We start from the raw sequence: 13,017 nt of genomic DNA on the forward strand, positions 1-13,017 counted from the left end.
AAAAGGATCAGGACAGGGGGGGGGGGGGGGGAGCCGAAACGTCTTGTTTTTCTTTTTTTATGTATTTGGTCAGCGTACGCGCTTTACCCTTGACTATGAGCAATCCCGATCAGACGAGTTTTGGTCGAACTCTAGATTTCATAAAACCGTGTTGGTGGGGGTAAAAAAAAAAAAAAAAAGCTTCTAGGTGCTGAGCGATGTTGGAAGCAAAGACATGTTCAAGTAATTTGTGTGCGACACTCGTTAAAGATATCGGACGATAATCACTAACATTAGATTTGTTGCCTGATTTGAATGTTGGTATGCATTTACCCATTTTCCATTCGTGCGCTATTTCACTCGTTGATAATGATTGTTGAAAGATGTGGGTAAGTGTGATACTAGATATTATGACTGTATATTTAAAGAATTTAGTATTACTATAATCAATTCCTGCGCATGTTGATACTTTGAGGTTGTTAATCAATGCTGCAATTCCAGCAGTAGATATAACTATAGGATCCATGTACCTGTAATCGACGTCTTCCATAGATGAGATGCTGGAATGGTCTTCCTTTGTAAAAACACTCGTAATTATATTAAAGAAAGCAGTGCAATCCTCTGGTTGTCCCGTCGTCATCCACCGATGAAACGATGTCACGCAGTGTTGGTGGGAGAAATGGATTTCCAAAACTTTCTAGGGTTATCTTTAATACGCGATCGAAGGTCACATGACATAAATTTGCATTTAGCCGTACGTACAGTCTTTTTCGACAGCATGGTGTTTCGCCCAAGACTGGGGGAGCCGCTGAGCTATGCTGTCGTTTCTATTTATCTTTCTTTGCGCGTAGCGATCTGTGGAACCCTGGTTTAGATAAGTTCATTCTAAACGAGATACGTACGTGGTATGTGCGCCTGAGTTGGATTTAGCTGTCGCTTGTTCACTGAGAGATAAACAACGTAGTCGAAGGTTCAATCAAAGGTTAGACTGTATTTCGTAATTTGCGTGGGACACTCGTTAAAGATATTGGACAGTAATTACCAACATTAGATTTGTTGCCCATTTTGCACGTGTTTGAGTGACGAAGCACTTAGTATGTACAGTAGGCTGACGCCTACCGATGCCTCTAATTACGGAAGGGTGAAAGCCGCTTTACTGAAGAGATTTAGGTTCACCGTAGAAGATTTCCGAGATAAGTTTAGGACTGAAAAGCCCGCCGATGGCGAGACCGCCACGCAATTCGCCACGCGGCTCAGCCACTATTTTGATAGGTGGACCGAGCTTTCAGAAACTGCAAAGGAGTACGGTGCGCTTAGAGAGCTTCTGATCAAGGAGCAATTCCTCATCAGTTGCCACCCGAGCCTGTCACTCTATCTGAAAGAACGGAAAGCTAAATCGCTTTAAGATATGTTGGAATTGGCAGACCAATTTTTGGAAGCACAGGGAAGCACCAATCTCTCCAAGATCAAAAAAGAGGAGCCAGAGGACGCAAGGAAACCGACATCCGATCAAAGGATAAACCCTCAGAAGCCTGTTCCGAGGTGTTATCTCTGTAACCGACTGGGCCACCATGCTAGCAATTGTCGGAGCAATTTTACGCGCACCAATGATGTCAAATGTTTTAAATGTGGGCGAACTGGGCACAAAGCTGATACATGTTGTAACGAAGGGAAAGAAGCTCCCCAGGCATTCTGTGTGTATGCCCCACCAAAACACCAAGAAGACGTAAACGCCGACTTTGTCGAACTCCGAGACGGAAAAAGAATTCCGGTCGTTAATGCGGTGATGACACAACGCCCATAATTTCCCGATAAGGGAATGTCTGTACTTGCCGTAAAAATGGCAGACAAACAAATCACGGTGTTACGAGATACCGGCACCAGCACAGTGATCGTGCGAAGGGATTTAGTCAAAGACGAGGAGCTCACGGGCGAAACCAGTTTAGTTTACCTGGTCGGTGGTACTGCTAGGAAGCTTCCCGAAGCCAGGATTGAGGTCGAGACCCCCTACTACAGTGGGAATGGCGCTGCTCTTTGCATGGACAACCCACTGTATGACTTAATCATATGTAACGTCAAGGGAGTTCGAACACCAGACGACCCGAAGCCTTTGAACGAATCACCGAAGATCGAATCATCGACGATCGAGGAAGCTCGCGGAAAGCCATCAGCAGCTGACGAGAACACCGCGGCAGCAGACACCCGAGCTCAAGCTAAGGCTCAGGCAAGGCCTTTCCAGCCCCTTTCAATGCCCAATTCCGAAAATAAACCGACCGGGACTCATAACCACACGAAACACCACCATCGAAAGACCAAGGGCAGGAAATTCAAATTTAAGAACCGTTGACGATTAGTGTGTGGTGCAAAGTGTTTGTATTGAGTGCACCGAATGTTCATTCATACATCATGAGAAAAGTGTTGATTTGTTTGAAAACTACTTTATCATAGTTTTGTATACTTGTTGCACATGTTATATTTCATGTTTGACTTGTTACGCGAGATATGTGCTATTGTGTAGTGCAAGCGTAATTGTTACGGGAGGGATGTCTTACTGTATAACACAAGTGTACTTGTTACGCGAGAAATGTGTGGTACGAGTGTACTTGTGTTACTTGTGTTTGTCTCAATGTATCGCGAGTGAAGTGACGTGTGAATTGTGGTGGACTGATTTATGGACTTACGGACTCGTGTGTAGCGGACTTTTGTGTGCGCTTCTTTTGTGTTTTCTTGAATATTATTGCATAATATTCTTAAAGTGGGGGGCAGTATCACAAAAGAGCGCGAATACAAGCGCGCCCCGCGTGTCACGCAAGCCAGCGAAATAACACGCCGGCCCCGCGGCAACTTCAACAGAGGGAGAGAGCGCATACGCCTCAAACAGCAATGCGAAGAACGGCGCCTAGACGTCTAGAAGAGCATCGACGAAGCAACTGTAACCATAGAGAGAGAGAGCACACGCGCGTGCCAATCACCTTCTCACCCGGCGAGTCGAGATAGGTTGCTACAGCGTGAGCGTGCGCCAACGGGATGAGTCATCAAGCCCCCACCACCCCTTGACGACGCTTCGACGGCGGCGGTCGAAGGTGCGCGAAAAGACTCGAAGATTCCCAGGCTTTGGCCATGCTACGAGATCACGACTCCGATAGGAATGTTCGAGAACGCCTGTGACGGCTATTAACCACCGTGTGAGAATCAGAAGGGGAGTTCAGTCCGCACCGGTGAAGCGATGGAACGTGAAGACCGAGCTTCTGCGGAAGAAGGGGATTCCCCGGCAAGCTAGTCGACGAGTTCATCGAGCGTCTGCATTTCCGGAAGAAGTTCCTTCTTCGAGATTTGTCCCGATCTACGCCGAGATCGTCTGACAAGACCAACACGGGTGAATACGATTGGACACTTAGTGTTCCTATTCATTTTGTACTTTACGCGTTGGACTCTTAGTGCTTGTCGTGAATTATTTTCCTGTATTTTGTGAATACCCATCTGATTTGTATTGTGTTGTGTCTAGCCTAAGTTTGCAAGTGTGTGTGTAACTGCCTTGTGTGAAAAATATATTTTGTTCTGTTTTGACAACTCTGGGCTCTGACTCGGTCTTTGGACAGCAACCGGCGTTCGCTGGCGCACCAGAGGGCCCATTCCTAATTGTCCTTGCTTTCGTGGGATTATTTTCGGAAGCTGATAAGTCGGCTTTGGAATTTGGTCCGGCGTCTGCGCCTAGTTCACGGGGTCTGTGACAACAAGCAAGGAAATGCACAGAGAATAATGGACTTCTGGTACCTGTAAGACTCTTGTGCATACTTTCCCTAAGTTCTTTTATCGTTTATAATGCACGTGCTGTATATTATAGCCGCATAGCTTACAGTGAATACACAGCATACGCTACTACCCGGATGTTCTGCAGCGAATCCAACCTGCCTCCAGCGTTCCACGGATGCAGCGGAGTCTCGGCTTAGCGTTGCCGTAGCTGCAACAGAAGTTCAGGGGCGTGCCGGAGCGCTTTGATTGCCTTTGCCCTCTTGATGGGATCTTGAACGTAGTCTAATTGCAGGTGACGTACCCTCACCGTATGCCCGCCGCACTTGCCAGCACATTGCTGTGCTTCGAATTTGCGCGCGCGCCTCGGAGCACGCGAGAGGGAGCCTCCCGTGTCGGCACGCGGTGCGAACGCTCGGCCCGCCGCGTGGCGGTGGCCGCCCCCCCTCCTCCGCATTCGTCGGCGGCGATGTCCTCGTGTCGGGCGGACGGTCGGCGCGCCCGGAAGACGGGGCCGGACTCGCGCTACAGTTGGGTGGTCGCGCTGGCATGCGGCGGCGTCAACGTGTTCATGCACGCCTCGGGCAAGGTGGTCGGCCTGCTGTTCTTCGGCATGCTCGACGAGTTCGCCGTCAGTCGGGAGACGGCCGCGTGGCCGCTGGTTCTCAACAACACGCTGCTCAATGTCGCAGGTGGGTGACGCCGATCACGTCTGCCGTCAGTACGCAAGCGTCAGAAACCATAGCGTCTTCTACAAAACACGTTTGGTTGAGGACAAACGTGGCTGGTGGCGCGGATTTGCTCGACTGAGGTCGCATCAGGCTGAATTTCCCGAACAGGTCGTTCAAAAAAAAAAAAAAAAAAATCACTACCTCCTGGGCTCGGTCACAAGCTATGTAGATAAGTTCACGATAATAGAGCAAGTGCAGCCGCTGCATGTACGCCAAACCATTACGCGGTCGATTAGGCTTTTGGCGAGTGTGTCTGCGTTTGGCCGTTGCTACCGAGACGACAGCCCCAACTCTGCCGGGAATATCTTCTAGCGCCGGGCCACCTTGAGCCCCTCGCGTTGCTTGCACCATAACTCGGAACACGCCTCGCGCGCGCCATGTGTGCTAGTGTCTCCAGCGACCACCGAGAAGCGCCCTCGCAGAGATCAGCTGGGTCTGTAAAAAAAGAAAAGATAAAGGCATTATGCAAAATAAGGAAAAATAGCTTGGTGGCGCCACCCACCGCCATGTTTCAAAACGGACGCTCATAGCATCCATCCGGGTCAAAAGTCAAGGCACAGTGTGATTTAAAACAAAGAAAATTCCATTGAATGGGTTAAGAGCAAGCTGAACCTTACCTATGCTGATGTGGGTAACAGGAGCTAACGTCGGTGATATACGTGGTAACCATGTTTAAGTTTTGCGGAATTTAAAAAAATCGCCCGTTGCAGATAACGTAAGTCTAGTACTTGAGCTGGATTATGCAGATAGGCGGAAATTACTTGCACAAGAGATAGAAACACATACTAAACTAATTAACAAACATTCACTAATTAATTTCTTAATGAATTACTTCATGGTACATATTACAATTTACGAATTGTAGCTCGCGAGTTTGCAAGGCTTATTCACTTGAATGAATGTGCAGAATGACACAAGTTTGGAGATATGCGCCATCAATCTAGCCGTAAAAATTCACTGTTGTTCCACTTTCTTTTTTTTTTTAACAAAACGCTCTTTTATGCATTGAAGCCCCAAAAGAATTGGAATGCCTATGTATTTCGTCCCATACTTAGCGAAATAATACCTCGAAACTGGTGTAATCCTGGAAATGCATTTCAGGTTTATACGGCTTGCAAACTCCCAGGCTACAATTCGTAAATTGGAATATGTGCCGTAAAATAATTAATTAACAAGTGAATTAATGAATTTTCGTTAATTATTTGTATATGTGTTTCGATTTCTCGAGTTAGTAATGTCCGCCTTTTCGAATAACACAGCTCAAGAACGAGAATGTACCACAGGCGATTTTTAAAATTCTTAAACACTTCAATATGATCACCCTGTATAGAATGGCAATGCAAGCCATGAAATTAGAGCTGTCGAAGGATGGAAAATTTTATATCTTGGAGGAACTACAGAAGTGGTTCAGATCAGGCACACAGTTACAGGATAATACCTTTGTACTAACTCAGTGTATAGAGATTTCAGTAGCTCTGAGTAGACCTCTATGGCTACCGATGGTGTTGCTACCATTTCTAGATATTAAGGGATCTTCATCATCATCAGCCTATTTTTATGACCACTGCAGGACGAAGGGTTCTTCCTGCGATCTCCAATTACCCCTATCTTGCGCTAGCTGATTCCAATTTCCACGTGCAAATTTCCTAATTCCCCCCCCCCCCCCCCCCTAGTTTTCTGCCGCCCTCGACTGCGCTTCCCTTCTCTTGCCGTCCATCCTGTAACTCTAATGGTCCACCGGTTACCTACCCTACGCATTACATGGCATGCCTAGCTCAATTTCTTTCCATTAATGTCAACTAGAATATCCGCTATGCCCGTTTGCTCTCTGATCCACACCACTCTCTTCCTGTCTCTTAACGTTACGCCTAACATTTTTCGTTCCATCGCTCTTTGTGCAGTCCTTAACTTGTTCTCGAGCTTCTTTGTTAACCTCCCAGTTTCTGCCCCATATGTTAGCACGGGATATTCTACGATGGATCACATTCATGTCATCAAACAGGTAGTGAGAAATCTTCGGAGTACAATCAACCTCTGTCTATGGTGTTCATAGATTATGAAAGCGCATTTGATTCAGTAGAGATACCAGCAGCCATAAAGGCATCGCGTAATCAAGGAGTACAGGAGGCATACGTGAATATCATGCCAAATATCTGCATAGATTCCACAGCTACCTTGGTTCTCCACAAGAAAAGAAGAAAGTTACCTATCAAGAAAGGGGTCAGGCCAGGAGGCACAATCTCTCCAATGTTATTCACTGCATGCTTAGAAGAAGTATTCAAGCCATTAGACTGGGAAGGTTTAGGAGCGAGGATTAACGGCGAATATCTCAGCAACATTCGGTTTGCAGATGACATTGTCCTGTTCAGCAACAGTGGGGACGAATTACAACAAATGATTGAGGACCTTAACCGAGAAAGTGTAAGAGTGGGGTTGAAGATGAATATGCAGAAGACAAAGATAATATTCAACAGCCTGGCAAGAGAAGAAGAATTCAGGATTGTCAGTCAGCCTCTAGAGTCTGTCTCTAGAGTCAGCCTCTAGAGCCCTGATCAACCTGATCATGAGAAGAAAATTTACAGAAGAATAAAACTGGGTTGGAGTGCATACGGCAGGCATTGCGAAATCCTGACTGGGAGCTTACCGCTGTCATTAAAAAGAGAAGTGTATAAGGGAGCTTAAGACTACATAAACAGGGAATTGCTGTGGGATATTTTCATGCACGAGGGCATAAATGACCATTTCATCGAGCTCCTTAGGGATGCATTTAGGAAAAGCCGTATACAAATGCTATTGGAAGGTGAGAGATGCAGAGACCTATAGTTAAAGTTCACCGAGGACAGAAGCTATGATAGGCTCAGTTTGTATTCAACAGCAAGTCATTCCCATACTCAAGCAATATAAACACCTGGGTACAAACATTAACGAAGAAAAGACCTACTGAAACATCCATCGAGAGAATCTCGGTTAGCCGATTGGCATTGGGGGCTCACTGTTAAACCACGAATGAGTCATTGCAAGGTTACATGGGTTGCACCTTTCTTCAGTTCAGTTAAACGCATAGCAAAATTATTTTTGATGCAAGACTAAGAAACTGTGATGAAACGAAACCGGCGGGAAAAGTGCACAAATATTTGTTGCTCAATAGCGTCGATACGGAATGGAAGAAGATGTCAAGGATGTTGGCAACGCAAGTACAGGGCAATTGACAGTGTACATGGACAGCCCGGAGACATAAAAAAAGTAAGTGACCTAAACAGGAAATGGGACGCAAAGGGTGAAAACAAGAAAGAAGTACCATAGAGATTTACAAATACGGCAAACAAGAAATGATGCGCAAGAATCTTTACAATAACGCGAAGGGCAGTGCCTTGCTATTTGAGGCTTGAGACCCGAGGAGAAAAACAAATCGAACAAAATATTCTCAACATGATGCAACTGCCGGAAACGTCTCAGCACATTGCAACGGAATGCCGCTGATGAGAATGCGAGCGCCTAGCGGGAACTATAGGAAAAGTTGTTCCGAGACAGTCTAGCACACTGGGCTATTTCTAAGAAGAATGCAAAATATCCCTTTCGTCACGCTTTGCATGCTTGGCACAGACACTGGACCAACAAGTGCGTATTTCCCTCAATGGATAGCATTTAGAAAAGCATAAAAGTGTTAGTAATTAATTTTAAGATAGGTTGCACAGCATCGGTCTCAATCTTTATTGAAGAAGCGTATACCAATTTAGAATCTCTTGGCGCAATCTACATTTCGTGTTTTTTAACATTAGTGATGTAGGGAGAAAGAGAAGAAAAATGCAGACCGATTCACCAATATCGTGCCCGGTTGTCTAGCTTACACTTCAGGACGGGGTTGAGAAAGATATTTGTTAAAAATTGGTCGGCCTTACCGGGCACGCGAAGCTTGTCGTACCCTCAAAATTGGGTGTCGCGTTGCCTCGGGGCTCGCTGCCCTTCGTTGACGCTGGGTAAGACGGGCATTACGCTGCCTGTAACCGAGCCTTGGCTGCCTTGAACGCAGGACCCGCTCGGCGTGTTTCTCGTCGGCCTGTTCCGCCGCCGCCCGAACAACGCGACGCCATCCGTCAGCGATTGCGTCCTGCCTGGGAACGCCGTACACGCTTCCCTGCAGCCGGCTTTGGTGGAAATACTGCGGCTTTCAAGACGACGTCATCCTTTGGCTTGAAACTATCAATGCCTTGGGTGATCGTCATGCTTGGCCCAGTGCGGCAACTACGAAGGCATGGCCTGCATGGAGCGCAGCGCTGCTTCCGGCCCGCTTGCCTATGCCTGCGGTGAGTCCGATCAGCGCAGTTCTGCGCACGCCGCTTCGATCCTGCGGCAGGTGTGCCCCGCAACGCAGGGAGGGCCTCACCGGGTGTGGCCGTCGACTTCAATCCAGACGGTGGGATGGCGACCACCGCTCCCGCGTCGACCCACCACCGGCTGGCTAATCACCAACCGACACTATCATCTCCACCCCAACCTACGCAGCAGGTCACCGCTGCTGCTTTCGGCGACCACGGCTCCCGCGTCGACCCACCACTGGGCGGCTAATCACCAACCGACATTATCAGCTCCATCTAAACACGCAGCAGGTCACCGCTGCTACTTTCACACGGAAGACTACGTCAACTGAGCTGCTGCGACAAAAACCCGGCAACGCTCGGAAGCTGCACCATCTCGCCGCTGCAGCTGCACCCGGGAATGGCTCTGCCCCGCTGTAGCATCCGACACCATACCACCAATTCCAGAGACAACAGTCGTGGACGCTCTTCAATGATTAGGCACAGTGAGGCACCGGCTCCTCCCGTACCAGACGTCCTGCCACTCCAGACTCCCGACGGGTCCACGGACCGCCGAAACGAGATACTTCCATATCTCCGTTTCTCAGGGCAGCCATTGGCCGAAGGTGCGTCCGTTCGCGCCACACTCAGCCACATCTTGCTCAAAGAAGTCGAAGCGACCAACACAGCTAAGATCATAATCCAAGATCTTCCCGTGCAGCCCAAGTCTACCTATCAAACGCGCAAGAGACAGGTTTTGGCGCAGACGCAACTGTACCTTGTCTGGAACGAACCACCTCCTGGTGGGCAACGACAGCGCTCTTGCAGTCACCCACGACACGGTGACCAGGTATTGCGTTTGGTTCCTTCATTGTGCATGCAAGACTCGGCGACACGCGGCATTTCGCCGAGTCGGGCGGTTCGAGTGCATTGGCAACGCTTCGAAGATGCACCCGACGAGTGAGCAGATGGTTTAGCTGCTTGTCGGTGCGGCCGGCCGTTCTTAATGTCCACGATCTCATCGCGCGCTTTTTCAACGGCGGCCGTTCCGCCAAGGCCGCCCACCAGAACCATCTTGGCGACTGCTCATTCTCGGAGCCATTTGCGGCAGCGTGGCCGACTGTAATGAAACAGAAAAGCGACACTTGGGAGCGGCCGCTCGCACGACGGGCGCTGGGAGAGGACGACGAGGAAGAACAGAACAGCAGGCCCACGAACGGCTGCTGTCTCCTCGTTTCCTTTACAGTAACAAGAAAACGTGGTGGCGCTGGCTACCATTCCCAGGGTTAGTCCTAGTAGGCAGATATAAAAAAAATGCTCCCGTAATCGAGAGTAGATGTAAGCATGAAATATGGCTACCGGCAAAGCAGACTGGTGCCGCGACGCAGGCCTGAAAGCTTACTCAGTCAAAATGCACCTCGTTGTAAGTCTCGTCTCTGACAAACAACCATCCGCGGCGCGCCGGACGCTGCCGGCCTGGTCACGCAGTGTGGCGCCATCTCTCGAAGGAGGCGGCGCAAAACCCGCGCCGCGGAAATCATGATCCACTGGCGTTGAAAAGAGCACAGACAAACCTGTCTCGGCGCCAAAGGATGACAATCAAGTGTATGGTGCACTGTATCTGCCTAATAAACGTCGCTATTGCAAATGACAAATTAAACTTGACTTAGCGGTGGCTTGACGCCGTGACGCGGTAGCTAAGTTAGTAAGAGCATCGTACGCGTAATACGAAGACGTGGGTTCGTATTTCATCCACTTTTATTTCCTGATTTAAATTAAGAACGGCACATAATTTCCCCTATGTTGTCCTTGGTGTCATTGTTTGTTGGGTTCTTGTGATATGCATGGTTAATAAAATCGGGTCTCTCGGTCTCCTTTCTTCTCGTTCATTACATAGCGAGGGTCTCCAATCCGGCTGCATTGATGCCTTCAGGTAGCATGTGTTAGTTTATTAACCAGTTGCCTTTACCCAAAAAGTTCACGTGCTCGTGACGCCTGCGGCAGAAAGGACGTTCCACATCTACCGCCTAGGCTTGTGAGTGGTGGTGCTGGCTAACACTGCCAGGGTTAGTTCTAGTACATAAACACCCCAGAAAGTGGATGGGAAAACGACGCCGCGGTAGCTCAACTGGTAAGAGCATCGCACTCGTAATGCGAAGACGTGGGTTCGCATCCCACCTGCGGCCAGTTGTTTTTTCATCCACGGTCATTTCAATTAATTTATCATTGCGTTAATTCGAACATTAAGTACAAGTAGTTCTGCCTATGCTGTCCTTGTTGGCTTCCTTCTTTTTATATGTCTAATAACGTCGGGCCCCTCCGTTTCCTTTCTTCTCGCTCATATATATATATATATATATATATATATATATATATATATATTACTGTAAAATAAGGAGCAGTGGGGCTGTGGCTATAAGAGGGAGAACGACGACGAGGAAGATAAACCTTGATTCGGTGCTCGATCGGCTGTGTTACCTCTCGCTGCTCTATCGTGCTAGTCGCGAACGCTTACTTCCAAAGTGCTTCGCGACATTTGGTGGAGGTGCTGGGCCTTTTGCAAAACTGGAACTCCGAAGCCGGACGATCCCTGTCACAGCTCCCATGCCTGAGGAGACTAGTCCTCCCAATCCACCCCAGGCACCGCCTCCGGTTATCTGTCCTGGCACATCACGCCAACGGGATCCTCCCATATTCAATGGCACTGACGATCATGACGTAGAGGACTGGCTGTCACTGTACAACCGAGTGAGTGCCCACAATAAATGGACTGAAGCTGACAAGCTTGGTTACGTCCCATTCTACCTTTCCGGCGTCGCCCATATTTGGTTCCGGAACCATGAGGCTGACTTTACCACCTGGACAGCTTTCCGAACGACACTTCAAGAGGTCTTTGGTCGCCCTGCTGTGCGCAAACTTCGAGCTGAACAACAGCTTCGCTGTCGTGCCCAACGAAAGGGCGAAACCTTTACCAGCTACATTAAAGATGTAGTTGATATTTGCCGGCGTATCAACCCAGATATGACCGAAGATGACAAGATCAAGAACATCTTGAAAGGCATAGAAGATGACGCCTTCCAAATGCTCTTGGCGAAAAATCCTCAGACGGTCAACGACCTCCTGACGCTTTGCCAGAGCTATGAAGAGCTACGCAAACAATGGCTTTCTACCCGCCAAGCTCTCGCTCTGGACCTCGCGCTTTCAGCTCTGAGTGACGGTGTCAGTGCTACTTGCAGTTCAGAGATCTTCGACCAAATCAAGCAATTTGTACGAGAAGTGGCACGCCAACTCTCTCTTCTGCCAGCCAGTCAAGCGTCAGAGTCGCCCTTGTTTCCCGATCTCCGTCAGGTGATACAGGAACAAGTCGCTAACGCCGTCCCACTTGCTCATCAACCGCCTCCTACACCTGTTCCACTTACGTACGCTGCCGTTGTCGCGAATCGAAGGCCCCCGTCTGCAGCTATTCCATCGCGACCTACCAGCGCCTTTCCCTCACCTCCGCATTTAGCTGCAACCTATGCCCCTACAAGCAGCTACTGGCCGCCACAGCAGCCTGTGCGTCCACCTCACCAATATCTCCACCAGTCTCGGCCCACTGCTGTCAATCCATGGCGCACCCACGACAACCGCTCTATCTGTTATTCGTGCGGCATGCCTGGGCATGTAGCACGGTTTTGCCGCCGGCGCGGATGGTATCATTCGGATTCTCCGAGGGCGCAAAGCAGCGGCTTCGACTCTCCGTTCCGTTCCGCTCCTGCCGCTCAGCACTTCGAAGCCTCACCTCCTTCCTCCCGCACCTTCAATACCCGTCGGTCTCCGTCACCCCGTCGGCGTTCTCTGTCGCCGCTTGTCCGTCGCCCTGAAGCTATCCGAGAGGAAAACTAAGGAACGCAGTTCCGGAGGCAAGAACTGCGACCTCAACGAACTCCAGAAGCCCTAATTTATTTCCTGCGAACGTCCTTGAAGTTTATGCAGAAGACATTGCCGTTCATGCGCTTGTAGACACGGGAGCAGCAATATCAGTGATTTCGAACCAGCTTCGTCTTCAATTAAGAAAGTCGCTACGCCATATTCTGCCGTTTCATTACGCACCGCAAGCGCTGCGCCGATCGAACCCTTAGGGATGTGTACCGTGCGTGTTCTTATAAGTGGAACTTTATACCGTGTTGAGTTCGTTATTCTGCCTCGCTGCTCCCATGCCATGATTTTAGGATGGGACTTTCTGTCATCTCATCATGCCGTTATTGATTGTGCCCGTGCCG

At 49.0% G+C, this 13,017-nt stretch overlaps 1 protein-coding gene and 1 non-coding gene across 2 annotated transcripts in view; both read left to right on the forward strand.

The window, feature by feature from the left end:
• Positions 1-4,198: 4,198 nt before the first annotated feature.
• Positions 4,199-13,017, forward strand: part of LOC119446862 (uncharacterized) — a 108,832-nt gene continuing 100,013 nt past the window's right edge. The window contains exon 1 of the mRNA XM_037711436.2: positions 4,199-4,421. Coding sequence (XP_037567364.1) covers positions 4,199-4,421 — 223 coding nt within the window. The remainder of the gene's footprint in view (positions 4,422-13,017) is intronic.
• On the forward strand, positions 10,869-10,941 carry Trnat-cgu (transfer RNA threonine (anticodon CGU)). The gene has a single exon. It is a non-coding gene; the product is annotated as a tRNA-Thr (tRNA).

Source organism: Dermacentor silvarum, chromosome 3, assembly GCF_013339745.2.
Source record: "Dermacentor silvarum isolate Dsil-2018 chromosome 3, BIME_Dsil_1.4, whole genome shotgun sequence".
NCBI lineage: Eukaryota > Metazoa > Arthropoda > Arachnida > Ixodida > Ixodidae > Dermacentor > Dermacentor silvarum.